The following is an 18,815-nucleotide window of genomic DNA, read 5'->3' on the forward strand; positions in this document are numbered from 1 at the left end:
GCCGTATCCACGGGGGCCTTCCATACCAACACTTTCCAAGGAATTTATTATTTGACAACATAAAGTAAATATTTTTTTGCATTTCGGGACTGGGAATCCCTAAAACCTTTGCCTTACTATCGTGCAATGAAAAGTGAATAAACACTCATCGTGAGAATAACACATCTAGCATGGAAAATATTAGCCACCCGTTACCGTTCCGCGAGCGAAACAAATACACAAAAGAGAAGTTTATTTTGAAAATTAGAGATGGCACATGCAAATTTGCTTAGAACGGTAAAAGAATGCCGCATATAGGTAGATATAGTGGACTCATGTGGCAAAACTTGGTTTAAAGGATTTTGGATGCACGAGTAGAGATCATACTTGGTGCAAAATGAAGGCTAACAAAAAGATTGAGAAGCGACCAACCAAGAAATGAATAATCTCGTAAGCAAGCATTAAGCATAATAAACACCGAATAATGCACCACAAGTAGGATATAATTTTCATTGCATGATTATTGACTTTCGTGCATGCATAGGGAATCACAGACCTTAACATCAATATTCTTACTAGAGCACAATTACTCATCAACATAACTCACAAATCACATCATCATATCTCAAAACTATTACTAAGAATCAAGTTTATTTTGTCCAATGATCTTCATGACATTTTCTTTTCTTTATCCTTCTTGGATATCAATCACTTTGGGACTAGCTTTTATGTGTTTCTTTTCATAAGCTCAAACAAATATAAGTGAAGATCATGAGCATACCAAATTTTCTTTCTCTCAAAATAATTTAAGTGAAGCAAGAGAGAATTTCTTCAAAATTTTACTAAATCTCAAATAAATCTAAGTGAAGCAAGAGAGTATTTCTTTAAAAATAACAAAGCACACCGTGCTCAGAAAGATATAAGTGAAGCACTAGAGCAAGTCCTAGCTCATAAAAGATTTAAGTGAAGCACAGAGAGCAATTCTAACAAGTCATGATATAATTTTAGCTCTCTCAAATAGGTGTGTCCAGCAAGGATTGATGACTTAAAACACAAAATAAAACAAGCAAAGACACGTATCATACAAGACGCTCGAAGCAAAACACATATCATGTGACGAATAGAATTTTAGTCTCAAGTAAAATATTGATAGTTGTTGGAAGAAAGCGGGGATGCCACTCGGGGGCATCCCCAAGCTTAATTGGTTGCTCATTTTTGGATAATAGCTTGGGATGCCGGGCATCCCCAAGCTTAGGCTCTTACATCCTTCCTTCATCCATCGTAAGATAACCCAAAACTTGAAAACTTCAATCACACAAAACTCAACAAAACTTTCGTGAGATCCGTTACTATAAGAAAGCAAACCACTACTATAAGTGCTGTAACAAACCAATTAATATTTTGTTTTTGTATTATATCTACTGTATTCCAACTTTTCTATGGCAAAAACTCATCAAAGAAAACTATAGAGCCATCAAAATAAGCACACAACACAAAGAAAACAGTATCTGTCAAAACAGAACAGTCTGTAGCAATCTAACTTTAGCGAATACTTCTTGAACTCCAAAAATTCGACCAAAATAGGAAGATCAGGGTAATTTGTATATTAATCTTCTGCAAAAAGAGTCAGAGCAAAATTTCTTTTCTGTTATTTATGAAAATTATTTTCATGAGCGCAAAGTTTCTGTCTTTTTCAGCAAGATCAAACAACTATCACCCAAGAAGATCCTATAGGCTTTACTTGGCGCAAACACTAATTAAAACACAAAAAACACAATCATACTAGTAGCATAATTGTGTTAACACTCAAGAAAAGAAAGTAAAAAGCAAAAATAAAATTTATTCATTGGGTTGCCTCCCAACAAGCGCTATAGTTTTACGCCCCTAGCTACTCATAAAATTTCAACGATGCTCACAAGAAAGATAATAATTGAAACACAAAGAGAGCATCATGAAACATGTGAAAAACACATTTAAGTCTAACATACTTCCTACACATAGGCTTTTTATATGCAAACAAATTATCAAGACAAGAAATTTCTAGCATATGTAAGGTAGAAGAATAAAACATTGACGATCTCAACATAACGAGAGGTAATTTAGTAACATAAAAATTTCCACCACAATATTTTCCTCTATCATAATAATTACATGTAGGATCATATTCATTCAACAATATAGCTATCACATAACATACTCTCTAAATGATCCACATGCATGCAAAGTTGACACTCTTCCAAAATAGTGGGATTATCATCAAATAAAGTCATGACCTCTCAAAGCCCACTTTCATCAAAAAATTCATAAGATTGAACACCCTCCAAATATGTGGGATTATTTTTAGCTAAAGTTGACACTCTTCCCACTTTTAATATTATCGCAAACATATTCATCATGAGGCTTAAATAAATTTTCAAGATCATAAGAAACATTATCACCCCAATCATGATCAATGCAATAAGTAGCGGACATGACAAAACAAGCATCCCCAAGCTTGGGGTTTTGCATATTATTAGCACAATTGACATTAATATAATTTATAGTAAAATTATTGCAATCATGCTTTTCATTCAAGGAGCTATCATGAATCACTTCATAAATTTCTTCATCACAATTATCAGATTCACGATTCTCAAGCAAAACTTCATAAAGATAATCTAGTGCACTCAACTCACTAGAGATTGGTTCCTCATAATTGGATCTTTTAAAAAGATTATCAAGTGGATGAGGATCCATATCGATAGATTTTTAGCAAGCGAAGATGCAAGCAAATAGAAGGCACATGGCAACATAAGCAAAGATAGCAAACAAGAGATCTGATGAGAAAACGGCGAATGAAAAAGAGGGTGAATAAACCTGCAAATTTTTGTGAAGTGGGGGAGAGGAAAATGAGAGGCGAATGGCAAATAATGTAAATTGCGAGGAGATGAGATTTATGATTAGGAACCTGGTTATGTTGAAGATGCTCCCCGGCAACGGCGCCAGAAAATTCCCTTGATGATGTTTGCCAATACTACGTCGGTGTTTCCCCCAAGAGGAGAGGATGATGTAGCATAGCAACGGTAGGTATTTCCCTCAGTAATGAAACCAAGGTTATCAAACCAGTAGGAGAACCAAGCAACACAACGTAAACAGCCCCTGCACACAAATTGCAACACCTCGCAACCCGTCGTGTTAAAGGGGTTGTCAATCCCTTTCGGGTAACGGCGCCAGAAACGGTGCGTGGACGGGAGAAGGTTGTAATAGATTGAAATAGATCGCAAATAAAATAAAGTGCAACAAGATATTTTTATATTTTTGGTTTAATAGATCTGAATAAAAAACGCAAGGAAAAAATATATAGCAAGGCAAATATATGAGAAATGAGAACCGGGGGCCGTAGGTTTCACTAGTGGCTTCTCTCGAGAAAAATAGCAAACGGTGAGTAAACAAATTACTGTTGGGCAATTGACAGAACTTCAAATAATTATGACGATATCCAGGAAATGATCATTACATAGGCATCACGTCCAATTAGTAGACCGACTCCTGCCTGCATCTACTACCATTACTCCACACATCGACCGCTATCCAGCATGCATCTAGTGTATTAAGTTCATAGAAAAATGGAGTAATGCAATAAGAACGATGACATGATGTAGACAAGATCCGTTTATCTATATGGCGGTAGATATAGATCTCATATTTTTATCCTTAGTAGCAACGATACATACATGTTGGTTCCCCTTCTGTCACTGGCATCAAGCACCGTAAGATCGAACCCACTACCGGGCACCTCTTCCCATTGCAATATAAATAGATCAAGTTGGCCAAACAAAACCCAAATATCGGAGAAGAAATATGAGGCTATAAGAGATCAAAAAAACTCAAATAACTTTCATGGATATAAAAAGATATGACTGATCATAAACTCGAAGTTCATCAGATCCCAACAAACACACCGCAAAAAGAGTTACATCATCTGGATCTCCAAGAGACCATTGTATTGAGAATCAAAAGAGAGAGAGGAAGCCATCTAGCTATTAACTACGGACCCGAAGGTCTACAAAGAACTACTCACGCATCATCGGAGAGGCACCAATGGAAGTGGTGAACCCCTCCGTGATGGTGTCTAGATAGGATCTGGTGCTTCTGGACTCTGCGGCAGCTGGATGAATATTTTGTCGACTCCCCTAGGGTTTGTGGATTTTTGGGGTATTTATAGAGCAAAGAGGCGGTCCGGGGGGCACCCGAGGTGGGCACAACCCACCAGGGCGCGCCTGGGCCTCCTGGCGCGCCCTTGTGGGTTGTGCCCGCCCAGGTGCAACCAGGGCCCATTGCCTTCCTTCTGGCCCATAAAAATCATCGTGGAGTTTCATGGCATTTGGACTTTGTTTGATATTGATTTCCTGCGATGGAAAAAACAGCAACTGGCACTTGGCACTATGTCAATAGGTTAGTACAAAAAAATGATATAAAAGATTATAAAACATCCAAGATTGATAATAAAACAACATGGAACAATAAAAAATTATAGATACGTTGGAGACGTATCAGTGGCGCGCGCCCCCCCATGGGTCCGAATTGGACTAGGGGAAGGGGCGGCGCCCCCCTTGCCTTTTCCTACTCCCTCTCTCTTTCCCTCGTTCCTTCTCTCCTACTCCGAAAAGGGAAAGGGATTCCTACTAGGACTTGGGAGTCCTAGTAGGACTCCATACTCTTGGCGCGCCTCTAGGGGGGCGGCCTCTCTCCCTCCCTCCTTTATATACGTGGGAGGGGGGCACCCCAAAGGACACCAAGTCTTCTCTTAGCCGTGTACGGTGCCCCCCTCCACAGTTACACACCTCGGTCATATCGTAGTAGTGCTTAGGCGAAGACCTGCGCCGGTAACTTCATCATCACCGTCGTCACGCCGTCGTGCTGACGGAACTCTCCCTCGTTCTCAACTAGATCAAGAGCTTGAGGGATGTCATCAAGCTGAACGTGTGCTGAACACGGAGGTGCCGTACGTTCGGTGCTAGGATCGGTTGAATCGCGAAGACGTTTGACTACATCAACCACGTTACTAAACGCTTCCGCTGCGGTCTACGAGGGTACATGGACACACTCTCCCCACTCGTTGCTATGCTTCTCCTAGATAGATATTGCGTGATCATAGGAAATTTTTTGAAATACTACGTTCCCCAACAAACCCGCCGCAACACGTCGTCAAGCACATCTTCTTCCCGGCGCACCACTACTTCGACACCACTGTGCCCATGTTAACTCGGCGCCCCCTTGCGCCCGTGGCTCCACGGCAACTTCCTCGACACCGGCCACCCCGACTCGACATCGACCACTGCATTCTTCGCACGGCTACCTCGACCACGGCTCCACCACCCACGCTCTCGGCTACCTCGACAAACGGCACAAAGGGCTACCGCCTTGCTTGAGCAACCTCGTCGGTTGCCACTCCAGCCACGACTCCGCGATGCATCGACCGTTACGACTGTGGGGGGTGTCCGTCGGCTTGCCCTCGGGTTCTTCTCTCCAGTCTCACCGTCTGCGTCACTACCATTGTGACTGCGGGGGGATGTTGAGTATATTGATTATTAGGAAAGACGAGATAGACTAGGATTTGTTCTGGCTTGTCTTGTACTCCAAGTAAATCATTGTACTCCTATATATATGCCCACGAGGCTCAAGCGATACAATAACTATTCCGCCAATCCTCTCTCTCCCTTCTAACAATTATTTTTGAACAGTGAGGTAGCTCACTTGGTTAGGGGAGTCAATGTACACCCTAATCACCCGGGTTGAATTACTCATGAACGACTAAAAGCATATGTAATTAGCATTCCTTTCAAAAATGATTGTAATCTGCCTATAACTACTAAGTGATTATAAACCGACAATTTAAGATCTCATGATCGTCGATTGGATATGTGGTCTGATTGATATAGTTTTCTCAATATTTTTAAGAGGGGATCTTTTGTAATAGCATATCCTTCTATTCCGGCTTATAGGGCTCATCTTGAAATATTCACTTTTTCATTTTGTCTCAATTTTATTGCTCTCTATCACATACTCCAATGTATTCAAATTTTAAGGTGCATTAAATTATTGCATGCAAGGATTAAGAGAAAAATTCACCAATGTATGTACAACTTTTTTGGTCATTTTATTTGTCACACATGCATGCATTGTCATTAACGCATTGATAAATATAGTTTTTTAAGAAAAACGACCGCATAAATTTAGTAATTTTGCAAGTTACATTTTGTTTAATTGAGCCTTATAAACCAAAAGAGAGGGAGTACTTGATTTCCAAACCAAGAGAATCTTTGTGATGCTATATCTTTTTAGTACAAGAGTAATAACAAATTACTCAAGAGGCACACTACACTCTGATTGCGTAAGAGCATCTCCACTCGTTCGGCCCCCCAGCGCAAAGGCCGGCGCTCTTTCGGGCACCCGCCCGGCGATTTTTAGGCCCTGGGGGCGATCTAGGTCCCAGCCACGTCCCCAGGTGCCGCCCCCAAGGAGTCGCAAATTCAAATGTGGTCCATTTCCCGCCCCCATAAAACGCCACAAGTCTGGCGATCAGCGCCATAGTTCGGCGATCACGTTGCCACAGTTCGGCGATCAAGTGAAAAGTTTGGCGCGCAAAAAAGAAAGGACTCGATGCATCAAACGGCGGTGTCGGCCTCCGGCGTCAGAGGAGTCGGCATGCGCGGACCGGGCGGTGTCGGCGCGGCTTCTGTGCAGGGCGGCGGTGGCGCTGCTTCTGTGCTACTGGGTATCATGGAGGCGTCATCGCTCGGGCTTGGTGGCGACGTCGGCGTCGGCGTGGGAGTTGGCGGCGCCGTCGACGATATCTGGTTCAGGATGAGGCCGCGCTCCGCCAGGTACCACGCCTTGACCTGCTCGTCCATCGCCGACATGTCCGCCCCACCCATCAGGAAAGCCAAGTCGGTGTTCCTCTTCTTCGCGGCGACGTTGGTTCGGAGCGGGTCGAGCTTGATGGCGTTGTTCGTTATCAACGCCGACCACCGCGCCTCGGTTTTCTCTTCCCGCTGGGCGGCCCGGGTCTTGGCGTCGGCGAGGCAATGCTCAATGGACTCTTTCACACGTGCGGTAGCCGACTTGGCGTGTTTCCCCTTCTTGGCCCCTTTGTTGCCGTTCGGGCACCCGTCGGCCGCGCCTTGCGTCGGCACGTTCGGCTTGTACGTCTCCTTGGCCTTGGCGAGGGTGCGCCTGGCATCCTCCCACTTCTCGCACTTATGGGTCCGCTTGAAGACGTGGAGGTACTTGAAATCTTGGTCGTTGCTGTCCTCGCGAAACATGGCGAACATCCGCACCAGCTGCGCCGAGTAACAATAGTCGGTGGGCGCACACAAGCCGAAAAAAGGGAGAGCCCGGCGTGCCATACCTGATCCTCGATGCTGGCGCCGCTCTTCGGGCGAGCGGCGGTCTCCTCGCACGCCATTTGGATGAGCCCCCAATGGTTCGCCATTGCCTTCGACCCGCGCTGCATGTGCACGCCTTTGAAGTAGGGGTCGACGAGCTTGCGCTCGTCGAACTCGGCCTGGATGCGGTCCCAATAAGTGTCGATGCTCTGGTTCGTGCCGGTGATCGGGTCGAGGCAGATGACTTTCCACGCTTCGGCGAGGCAATCGTCCTCCTTGGATGCCCACTTGATGCGCGGGTCGTCGGTCCTGGCCGCCCCCTTCTTCTTCTTCTTCCCTTTCCTCGCCGGAGCAGGCGCCGGCTCCTCCTCCTCGTCCTCTTCCTCTAGCTCCTCCTCGCCGTAGTCGAGCTCGCCGTCCATGTCGCCGTTGAGGTCCATATTGTGTCATCTTGGGCAGTGAAACCGGGGGACGCGACGGCGGCGGCCGAGCCAGTCGTGATGATGTCGTCCATGTCGGCCTCCGTTGCGTCGGTGTCGCCGAGATGTGACGAGGAGGCTTGTGAGAAGGGCAGCATGCCACGGCGGAAAGGTGGCGTCGGGGAGGATGCGTAGGCCGGCGGTGAGTAGGTGTACGGAGGGTACTGCATGCCGGCAAAGGCGGGCGAGGGCGTGCGCTGGGCCGGGTGACCATGGGGGAAGGTGATTGTTGGAAACGAGTGTTTTGGCAACGCTTCACGATATATTGATCGGTGCATAGAGCACGTATATATGGAGTACAAGGTGGGCCACAACCTCAACTATACAATTACTAGGAGGTGGGCCGGGCTATACAATATACATGCACAAACCATATATTCAACACCCCCCCCCCCCCCGCAGTCGAAGCGTCGGCGGAGACGCAAAGACTGGACCTAAACTCCTCGAAAACAGAGGTAGGCAGTCCTTTTGTCATGACATCGGCGAACTGTTGCGCCGTCGGGACGTGGAGGACCCGGATGCGCCCAAGAGCCACCTGCTCGCGAATAAAGTGTATGTCGAGCTCAATATGCTTCGTTCATCGATGGTGGACCGGGTTGGCGGAGAGGTACACGGCGGAGACGTTGTCGCAGTAGACGAGCGTGGCCTTGTGGACATCACAAAGCAACTCCTGGAGCAGCTGACGAAGCCAAGAGCATTCGGCAACAGCGTTAGCCACTGCCCGATACTCTGCATCAGCACTCGAGCGGGAGATGGTGGGCTGTTGCTTGGAGGACCAAGAGATCAGAGACGGCCCAAGGTAGACACAGTACCCCAAAGTGGAGCGCCGTGTATCCGGGCAGCCAGCCCAGTCCGCATCAAAGTAGGCGACGAGGTCGGTGGAGGCGGAGGCCGTCAGTGTAAGTCCCATGGATGGGGTGCCGCGTATGTAACGAAGGATACGCTTCACCAAGGTCCAGTGAGAGTCACGCGGAGCATGCATGTGAAGACAGACCTGCTGAACAGCATACTGCAAGTCGGGGCGCGTCAGGGTCAGGTACTGCAAAGCACCCGCAATGGAGCGATAGAAGGCCGCATCGGATGCGGGAGAACCCTCCAGAGTAGAAACCTTGGCCTTGATGTCGACAGGCGTGCGAGCAGGCTTGCAGTTAAGCATGCCGGCTCGATCGAGAAGCTCATGGGCGTAGCGCTGCTGGTGCAGGAAGAACCCATCTGGCCGTCGAACCACCTCAATGCCAAGGAAGTAGTGCAGGGGCCCCAAGTCCTTCAGGGCAAACTCATCGCGAAGACGGGCAGTGAGCCGCTGGAGGAGCGCGATAGTGGATGCCGTCAGGATGATGTCGTCGACGTAGAGCAACAAGTAGGCCGTGTCAACCCCATGATGGTACACGAAGAGGGACGCATCAGAGCGAGTCGATGTAAATCCGAGCGTCTGCAGGAATGAAGCGATGCACTGGTACCAGGCCCGAGGCGCCTGCTTCAACTCGTAAAGGAAACGGGAGAGAAAGCACACATGGTCTGGATGCGTGGCGTCGACGAAGCCGGTGGGCTGATCACAGAACACCTGCTCAGCGAGGTGGCTGTGCAAGAAGGCGTTGGAGACATCCAACTAATGCACAGGCCAAGCTCGGGAGACGGCTAGCTGAAGCACGGTGCGGATCGTGCCCGGTTTAACAACCGGGGCAAAAGTGTCGGTGAAGTCCACGCCCGCACGTTGCCGAAAGCCCCGAACCACCCAGCGAGCTTTGTAGCGCTCGAGAGTGCCATCCGGACAAGTCGTTTGCCGAAAGACCCACTTGCCCGTGATGATGTTGGCACGAGGCGGCCAAGGGACAAGCTGCCAGGTGCGGTTCCGTTGGAGCGCGTCGAACTCTTCCTGCATCGCAGCGAGCCAATGAGGATCCCGAAGGGCGGCTCGAGCTGGCGGTGGGAGAGGGGACGGCTCAGAGACGGAAGCAGCGAGAAGGTACTCATCGCTGGTGTACCGCGTACTCGGGCGGAAAGTGCCAGCCCGAGAGCGAGTCATCGGGCGGGGCAGCGAGTCCGGGTTGGCGGCAGGCGAAGGCGAAGAAGAGCCCGCCACCTCCGATGCCGTGGCCGAGGCCGCCGCGGACGAGGTCGCTGGCGAGGCGACAGGCGAGGGCGCAGGGGACGCCGAGGAGGCGTCGCGGCCGCCAGGGGGGCGACGGCGTCGCGGCCGTCGGGGAGGCCGATGGCACGCTCGGGGCCGGGGACGCCAAGGGCGTCGCGGGCGCCGGGAGGGGTGCAGCCCCTAAGGCATCCAGCCGGGGAGAAACTCGACCCGTGGCGCGGGGGGCACCCTCAAATCCGGGAGGCGGCCCAAGAGAAGCACGCGATCGGCCGTCACCGGAACGGGCGAAGCCGCAACATCCGAAGGTACCTGCTGAAACGGGAAAACCATCTCATCAAAGTAAACGTGTCGGGAAGTGATCACCCGATCTGAGATAGGATCATAGCAGCGGTAACCTTTGGTGTTGGGGGGATAGCCGAGAAAAATGCATGCCACGGACCTTGGTGCGAGCTTATGAGGAGTAGTGAAAGCGATGCTAGGGTAGCACAGGCAACCGAAGATGCGGAGCTCAGCGTAGGAGGGTGGCGTGCCGAACAAAAGGTGATGAGGTGCAAAATTCCTGCGAGTGCGACAGGGACGGATGTTGAGGAGTAGTGATGCGGTGGCAAGCGTGTCGGGCCAAAAGCGTGGTGGCACGTTGGCGTGAAAGAGGAGGGTGCGGACGCAGTCATTAAGAGTGCGAAGCACGCGCTCAACGCGGCCATTTTGTTGCGAAGTGTACGGGCAAGTGAGACGAAAGATCGTGCCGTGTGTGGCGAGAAGGTTGCAGATCGCAAGATTATCAAACTCCTTCCCATTGTCTGTTTGCAACGCATGAATGGGTCGGCCAAACTGCGTGGAGACATAGGAGTAGAACGCGGTGAGAGTGGCAACAGATTCCGACTTTCGCCGCAACGGGAAGGTCCACACATAGTGCGAAAAATCATCAAGTATAACAAGATAATAAAGATAGCCCATGTTACTTGCACCAGGAGAGGTCCAAACATCACTATGAATTAACTCAAATGGGTATGATGCAACGTGCGGGGAAGTGCTAAAAGGAAGACGAACTTGTTTGCCGAGACGACAAGCATGACAAGTGTGATCGTCGATCTTATTACACATGAATGAAAAACTCCGAAGAATATGACGAAGGGTGGCAGTGTTGGGATGACCGAGACGAGCATGCCAAAGGTCCACTCCAGCGGAAAGCGCCATGGGTGCAGCGACGGAGGAGGTGCATGAGTGGACCGGGTAGAGCTCGTCGGGGCTGTCACATCGGTGGAGCACCATCCGGGTACGGGCATCCTTAATAGAAAAGCCAAACATGTCAAATTCAACGGTGACAGGATTTTCACGTGTAAGAGAATGAACGGAAACAAGATTTTTAATGATGTCAGGGGAGACAATTACGTTAGAAAGATATAATGCCATGGAGTTAGAAGGAAAAGCAGCATGACCGACATGAGTAATAGGCATGGAAGAACCGTCGCCCACGGTAATGCGAGCAGCGGTGTGAACGGGGTGAGTGGTAAGAAGGTTACCGGGGTTGGCGGCCATGTGAGCCGTGGCTCCGGTGTCCATATACCAGTCGCCACCGCCAGTGTACTGCTGTGGCGTGGGGGCGGTGTGGAGGGCCGCTAGAAGCGTGGGGTCCCAAGGCGCCGGCGGGAGGGCCGGGGCCAACGGCAGCGGCTGTGGCGGCGGTGCCGCGAACCCACCGGCCGAAGGTAGCCCATAGGCCGCAGAGGGGCCGTAGAGCGGCGCGGGCGGGTACGGCTGAGGGACCGCGTAAAGCGCCTCCTGAGATGCTGGGCGGGCGCCAAAGAAGCCGGGGACGGGGGCGCGCGGTACAGGCATGGAGTACGTGTGAACGACCCCTGTCCAGGGGTTCTGGCCAGCCTGCCAGGGCGCCGGCAGGAGCTACTGCTGCGGCTGGCGCGGCGCCCTGCCGTGGGTAGCCGGCTGCTGCTGCTGTTTGCGGCCACCTCGACCGTGGCGCCCGCCCCGGCGCTGCTGCTGCTCGGCAGGGGGCGGCGGGGGGCCTATGGCGGCACCGGGTAGGGGAACCCGGGCGGCGGCAGCGCCTGGAAGGGGCCCGGGGCGGGCCGGGGTGGGGGAGCCAGGGCGGTGGGCGGCGCACCGCCGCGGGTACCGGCGGTGAGGGCCGTGTGGGTGGCCCGAGTGCGCGACATCCGCATCCTCCTCTCCTCCAGCTTCAGGTACGCGACGATCTTGGGGAAGGTCGGGTTGGTGATGAGAGGGATGTTGGAGGCGGTGTTCCCGAAGTCTTCGTTCAGGCCGGTGATGAGGGTGCTGAGAAGAAGCTCGTCGGAGACCTTCTCACCGAGGTCACGGAGCTCGTCAACAAGCTTCTTGAGGCGCATGCAATAATCGTCAACAGACGAGTCGAGTTGTTGGCACCCAAAAAACTCGCAGTGCAAGAAAACCTTGCGTTGGAGCGCGTTGTCGGTGAAGAGGCCGTTGAGCTTAGTCCAAATGGCGTGAGCGTCATCGTCGGCAGAGACCACTGTGTGGAAGAGGTCCTTCGAGATGGTGGTGTAGAACAAACGGATGAGAGTGGCGTCGATGGACGTCCACTCCTCATCGTCCTCCATGAAGCGGGAGTCCACGGAGCCATCGATGTGATCCCGGAGATTGTACTCACGGAACACAAGGGAGAAGTAGGTCTTCCAGGCATAGTAGGTGGAGGTGAGGTGATCGAGGACGACGGGAACCCGAGCGAGGATGTTGAGATCGCGGATGACGACGGGGTCGGGGCCTTCGAACGGGTTGGTGCGGCGGCTGCGGGTGGTACCGGAGGAAGCGGGGGAGGCCATGAGTCCGAGAGGGGGGTGCGGCGGCACGTGGGGAGACGGCGCGGCAAGGGGGTGGCGGCGCGGCTTGGGGCGGAGCGGCGGGTTGCGTGCGGAAGCGCGGGCGGCGGCGGCACATGGGGGCAGCGGCGAAGGAACGCGGCAGCGGCGGGTTGCGGCAACGGCGATGAGATCGCGGCGGCGGCAAGGGTTAGGGTTAGGATCGCAGGTATGATACCATGTTGAAAACGAGTGTTCTGGCAATGCTTCACGATATATTGATCGGTGCATAGCGCACGTATATATGGAGTACAAGGTGGGCCACAACCTCAACTATACAATTACTAGGAGGTGGGCCGAGCTATACAATATACATGCACAAACCATATATTCAACAGCGATGTTGGGGTTGAACCCGCCATGCGCGTCACCGTCGGCGTAGCCCGGCGACGGCGTGCAGCCCCAGGGTTGTGGCGACGACGAGAAGCCGGCCGGAGACCCGATGCTTTGCTGGCTCCATGGGGCGTACGGGCCGTGGCCGCCGGGTGGATTCATCATCCCCGCGCGAGCCGCCTCGGCTTGTTCGGCCGAGCGCTCCGCCTGCTCCGCCACCGCCGCAGCCGTGAGCGCCGCGCTGTCCCGGTCCTTCTTGGCGTTGGCCCTGTTCCGCCGATCGGTGGTGACAGCCTCCCGGCGTTGAACTTCCGCCCTCCAGTCGGCGTTAGACATGCCCGGGAGCTTGGACGGCGGCGCCCTCTGCTTCCTCTGCTTCGGCTGGGTGGCGGCATCAGTCGCGGCGCGGGGGACCACGTACTTCTTCGGCGGCATGACGGCCGGTCGGGAGGGGAGGAGGAGGAGATTGGCGGGAGGAATGGAGAATGAGAGGGAAGTCGAGGGGGGAAAGCGGGAGGAAACGGCGGGAAAAGGGCCTCCACTCGCCAACAGAGCGGCTCCACGCCCCTTTTCGCTTCTGCGGGCGCCCCCAGGCGACCCCCGGGTGTTTGGGTTCGGCTCAGGTTCGCCGGCTGTTATTTCGGCCCATACCCGCGCTAAATAAGATCCTTAGGGCGCGACTGGACCGATTTTGGGCCACCGGCACTAAAAAAAGTCTTGAGAGAGCCTGTTGGGGGCGCGGCTAGAGATGCTCTGAGGAGCGGAGGCTCGTGGGGACGCCGGCGATCATCTGTTGGTCACGTTGTCTTCTGGCCAAAGAATTGCACCCCCTCCCCATGACGCTGACGCTGTGGTAATGTCATGGATCAGTCATCATAGTGGATCGACCTGTTCGGTGCAGCATGTAACAATTCAGTGGCAATCATGTTGCAATCTAGTTTCAGGATGACGACGGCCCCCGGTACAGGCTAATTCAGTGCCCTTCGGCTCCACGCTGCTGCAGCGTTGTAGGAGTAAGTATGATATCAAATCGCTCTGTGCCACAGCCCGTCGTCCAGGACATACGCCCAATCAGTACAACACATTGTCAACTAATGACGACAAGACAGCGTCCGCTGTATTTTTAAATCCAATGGCTAATAAAACAATGACAAATATTATTTGCCAAAATGTCAGGATAGCTATGCGGCGGCTACCATGTGCTCCGTCAAACATAAAGTCAGTGCTTAAGTTGGCAAGCTACCGCTAGTTTTTCTTCTTCTTCTGTTTGAAGAAGAAACTTTCATTAATCAAACATAGCGATTGCATTCATAGTTTTTTTTAAAACTTCTCATATATTCACACTCAATCATTTTCACTAGTACAGAGAGCATTAGAGGTAACAAGAATTACACCATGTCCCTGAACCACCTATCAGCGACTGCAAGCGCAGGGACGAGCTGAAGGCGTGCCGCCACTCCGTCATCGAAGCCGAGCAAACTTTATTGTAGTAAACAGTCGAAAAGTGATCGTGGTAAGGATCCATAGGAACAGCGCACCAGAGTAGCAACCATCGTCGATAAAGACAATTCTCTTTTTTCTAGCTTTTTTGAAAAGAGGTAATCCCGGCCTCTGCATCATACGATGAACACAACCATTTCATTGATCAAACATAGGTCCAAGTCACCAAATACCACGTTGGAAAAACACCACACAACGCGTACCCCTTCACTTGGGAGGCAAGAAGCACATGTGTTAGGGTTTCCTCCGCCTCCCGTCGATGCTGACGCCGGTCTGTCTCGTCTCCTGTGGCCTTAGGGCCATGGAGATGCGGTGGATCCCGGACCTTGCCGGCGGGAGGACTCTGTTTTTAGGTGTTTTTTAGTTTCGTTGGGGTTTGTGTCCTGCTCAGGAAGGCGAGGCGGAGGCGGCTTCCTGAAGATGGAATAAAGTTCTCCCGGCTTAACCCCCGTCCGACGGTGAGTCTAGCGTCGTCGGAAAGCGTGTGGAGGTGTGTCTCCGGCGGATCTCACGGGATTCAGTCGACGTTTGTCTATGGTGGATCCTCCTGGATCCGGTCTTTCTTCATCTACGTTTATGTCTCTACAAGTTGGATCCTTCCGGTCTACACTTCCATTCATCGGTGGCGGTTGTTGTTCTGGTGCGTTGGTCCTGTGGGATCTTAGCCCGACGGCTTCCTGGCTGTCTAATTCAACAAGGTTTGCCCGACTTCGACAAGGGAGTGGCAATGACGGCGGCGCGTCTTCGGCTTGCTCCAGTGCTTGTAGTCGTCGCTAGTGGACCTACATGTAATTTTTACTTCTAGTTTCTTCGTACTATCTAGATAATTGATGAATAGATTAGAAGTTTTTCCTAGAAAAAATAAAGTCTCCAAATACCAAGGTTTACAGCAATACATGACCTCAATGTCAGAAACAAGATTACATAGCCCACCCATGTAATCTGCTATTAGCATGCCAGCCAAACTTGTTGAACCAAACTTCGCGCAACTATTTCCTGGCGGTTGCACCCAAAGGCTATATGCCTCTGCGCGTCCACACGCTAAAGTGATGAACAGGTACGGATATACGTTTTAGCCTTGATCAACGGTCGATGAAAAGAATTGTAGATCGGAAGGATCAGACTTATAAACACTGAACAAAGACTGCATCCAACCAGACACACCGAAGAACAACACCGACCGAATCCCGTATGATCTGACGGAGACACACCTTCACATGCCCTCCGACGATGCTAGACACGCCATCGGGACGAAGGTCAAACGTGTGAGACGTTATTTCTGCTAAGGGCATCACCGCCACCACACAACCCCAACCAAGATGTTGAACCCAACAAGAACAAGAGAAGGGCCCCTCCCACCAGTAGAGGCGAGGTCTCCGCACCTCCACAACCCAAAGGCCATCGGAGGCGGGGAGGACCAGTGCCGCTGACGGGGCGAGGAGAAAACCTGATCACCCAGGGTCTGTTCTTGATTATGATTACATTCAGAGTTGGTTGTGCTAGCAATCTCATCCTGAGAGTCTTGAAAGCAATGGGTTGTTTGCGGTTGTGTACGCCCCATGCAAGGGCATCTCTAACCAAACTTTTCAAAACACTTAATTGTTCAAAAGAAATCAATTTTGAGAAGTGCAGTTAGCTAGTTGAACCTCTAATGTTTTAACTGCTACTCTTTTTTTTTTTGCAGCTAAGGGCAACTTTCAGCAAAAGATTCCCTTTCCCTCGCGCGTTTCATGGCCTCCGGTAACCACCCCAGCAACAAGCTAGACACACCTCTATCTTGTTGGCCGATTCCATGGCGGCGCCACCCCCACATTGTTCCTTGCCTCCGGTAACCACCCCGCATACCGGCCAACATCCTGCAACCCCACCAACCTTCGTCTGGTAAATTCCGACGATATTTCAGGGAGAAACCGGCAAACTTTTTTTCTTCACTTTTTTGTCTTTCTCGTCATCTTCAACCACAGCAGCCCTCCTCCTCGTCCTAGCCGGGCAGCGCTCCTTCCTTCGTCCCCGGCCAAGACCAAAGCTGCTCCCCTCGTCCCCGGCCAAGACCAAAGCAGGCTGGCGGCGTCACGCGAAATTTGCTACTCCCTCCAATCCATATTAACTGACGCTGGTCTAGTACACTCCCTATGATTCATATTAACTGACGCTGGTCTATTATGAATATAAAAACGTTCGCAATTGCCATCTCTCGGGGAAATTCGCCAGCTAAGAGGGCCCTTAGATTTTGAGCGTTCGGTCAAAGACGCCCTTACTTTCTTCCTTGTATGTATATATGGCGCTACAGACCACCACATCCATTCCAAGGCGCTGAAGCAGAGCAGAGAAGCATGGCTCCTAGTGCTGCCCTTCCATGTGATGATGCCGGTCGTGAGCTCCCTCACGTTGCCATCTTCCCGTTCATGGCGAGAGGCCACACCATCCCGCTCACCCACCTGGCGCACCTCCTACTACGCCGGCGCCTCGCCACCGTGACCTTCTTCACTACCCCAGGCAACGCGGCCTTCGTACGCGCGGCTCTGCCCGACGGCGTCGACGTGGTCGAGCTCCCGTTCCCGGACGGGGACGGGCACTCTTCGCAGGGTGCGGAGAACGTCGAGGGTGTTGCGTCGGCGTCGTCCTTCGCCGCCTTCACAGAGACCACGACGGCGCTGCGACCGCGCTTCGAGGAGGCGCTCGCGGCCATGCGTCCCCCCGCCACCCTGCTCGTCGCCGACGCGTTCCTGTACTGGACCGGAGAGTCGGCCGGCGCGCTCGGCGTCCCGAGGCTGTCGTTCCTGGGAACATCCGCGTTCGCGCACGTGATGCGGGAGGCGTTCGTGCGCGACAAGCCAGGATGTGGGCCTCCGCAGTGCGACGCTACGGGCGGCGCCACGGGCACCTACACGGTGCCGGAGTTCCCTCATGTCCAGTTCCTGCTGGCCGATATCCCTCCGCTGCCCCTGCCGGCGATAGTCCTCGACGCAAAGATGGCGATGGCTGTCGTCGGGAGCCGCGGTGTGATCATGAACACCTTCCACCACCTCGAGAGCAGCTACATCGATCACTGGGACCAGCACGTCGGGCCCAGGGCCTGGCCCATCGGCCCGCTCTGCCTAGCCCGGCAACCTTCTTTCACCGTCGTCGACGAAGTCCATAACGCCAAGCACTCATGGCTGCGGTGGCTGGACGAGAAGGCAGCCGCCGGCCAGTCCGTGCTCTTCGTCGCCCTCGGGACGCTGTTGGCGGTGTCGGACGAGCAGCTCAAGGAGGTGGCGCGAGGGCTGGAAGACGCCCAGGTGAACTTCCTGTGGGCCGTGCGGTCAGACGATAGTGCTGACCTCGGCATAGGATTCCACGAGCGCGTCCAAGGTAGGGGGGTGGTAACGGAAGGGTGGGTGGACCAACCGGCAATCCTCCAGCACGACTGTGTGAAAGGATTCCTAAGCCACTGCGGATGGAACTCGGTGCTGGAGAGCGTGTGCGCCGGCGTGCCATTGGCGGTGTGGCCGATGATGTTTGACCAACCTCTCAACGCGAAGCTCGTCGTTGATGAACTTAAGGTCGGTGTCAGGGTCAGGTCCACCGGGGGGTTGGTCAAGGGCGAGGAGGTTTCGAGGGCGGTGAGGGAGATAATGTTAGGGGACACAAGGGCGTCGGCGGCGAAGAACGCGGCGGTTTTGGCGGGGCACGCACAACACGCCATGTCCGCAGGTGGTTCGTCGTGGAAAATGGTGGAGGAGATGATTAGCGAGCTGTCTGGGCAGCCGACAGACAAGGCTAGCACGGCACACGTTGGTGGCAAGTAATATGTTTTTTTTTTTTTTTGCGAATGGTGGCAAGTAGTATGTGCAATGAAGAAATATGAGCAATGTATCATATCCCGAAACCTATTGTAAAAGTAACTAGGTGTGATGTTTGTGCGAATAAAGATCAATGTCAACATGGAACTCCGGTATCTGGTTACGTATACCAGATGATTCTGCGGATTTGTTATTTGTTCTGGTCTTTCTCGCAACTTGAATCTTATATCACTAATTATTATAAAAATTTGTTCGGAGCCCCAGAGGAAGGAAACTTCTCGATGGATGGGTCCCGAACAAATGACATCCTCCAGGTTTCTGATGAGGAAAACAACCTTCTAACAGCCCCATACTCTGAGGAGGAAGTTAGAAAGGCGGTTTTCCTAATGGACCACAACAAAGCCCCGGGTCCGGATGGTTTTCCT

At 52.1% G+C, this 18,815-nt stretch overlaps 2 protein-coding genes across 2 annotated transcripts; one reads left to right on the top strand and one right to left on the bottom strand.

Moving 5' to 3' along the window:
- Positions 1–11,941: 11,941 nt before the first annotated feature.
- On the bottom strand, positions 11,942–12,736 carry LOC141022817 (uncharacterized). Its single transcript, XM_073499087.1, has one exon. It carries the CDS (start codon positions 12,734–12,736, stop codon positions 11,942–11,944), a length of 795 nt encoding a protein of 264 aa, XP_073355188.1.
- Positions 12,737–16,787: 4,051 nt separating this feature from the next.
- On the top strand, positions 16,788–18,581 carry LOC109755448 (UDP-glycosyltransferase 90A1). The gene has a single exon (XM_020314358.3). The coding sequence runs from the start codon at positions 16,876–16,878 to the stop codon at positions 18,394–18,396; it is 1,521 nt and encodes a 506-aa protein (XP_020169947.2). The 5' UTR covers positions 16,788–16,875; the 3' UTR covers positions 18,397–18,581.
- Positions 18,582–18,815: the final 234 nt, after the last annotated feature.

Source organism: Aegilops tauschii, chromosome 5 (assembly GCF_002575655.3).
Source record: "Aegilops tauschii subsp. strangulata cultivar AL8/78 chromosome 5, Aet v6.0, whole genome shotgun sequence".
In the NCBI taxonomy this organism is placed as follows: Eukaryota; Viridiplantae; Streptophyta; class Magnoliopsida; order Poales; family Poaceae; genus Aegilops; species Aegilops tauschii.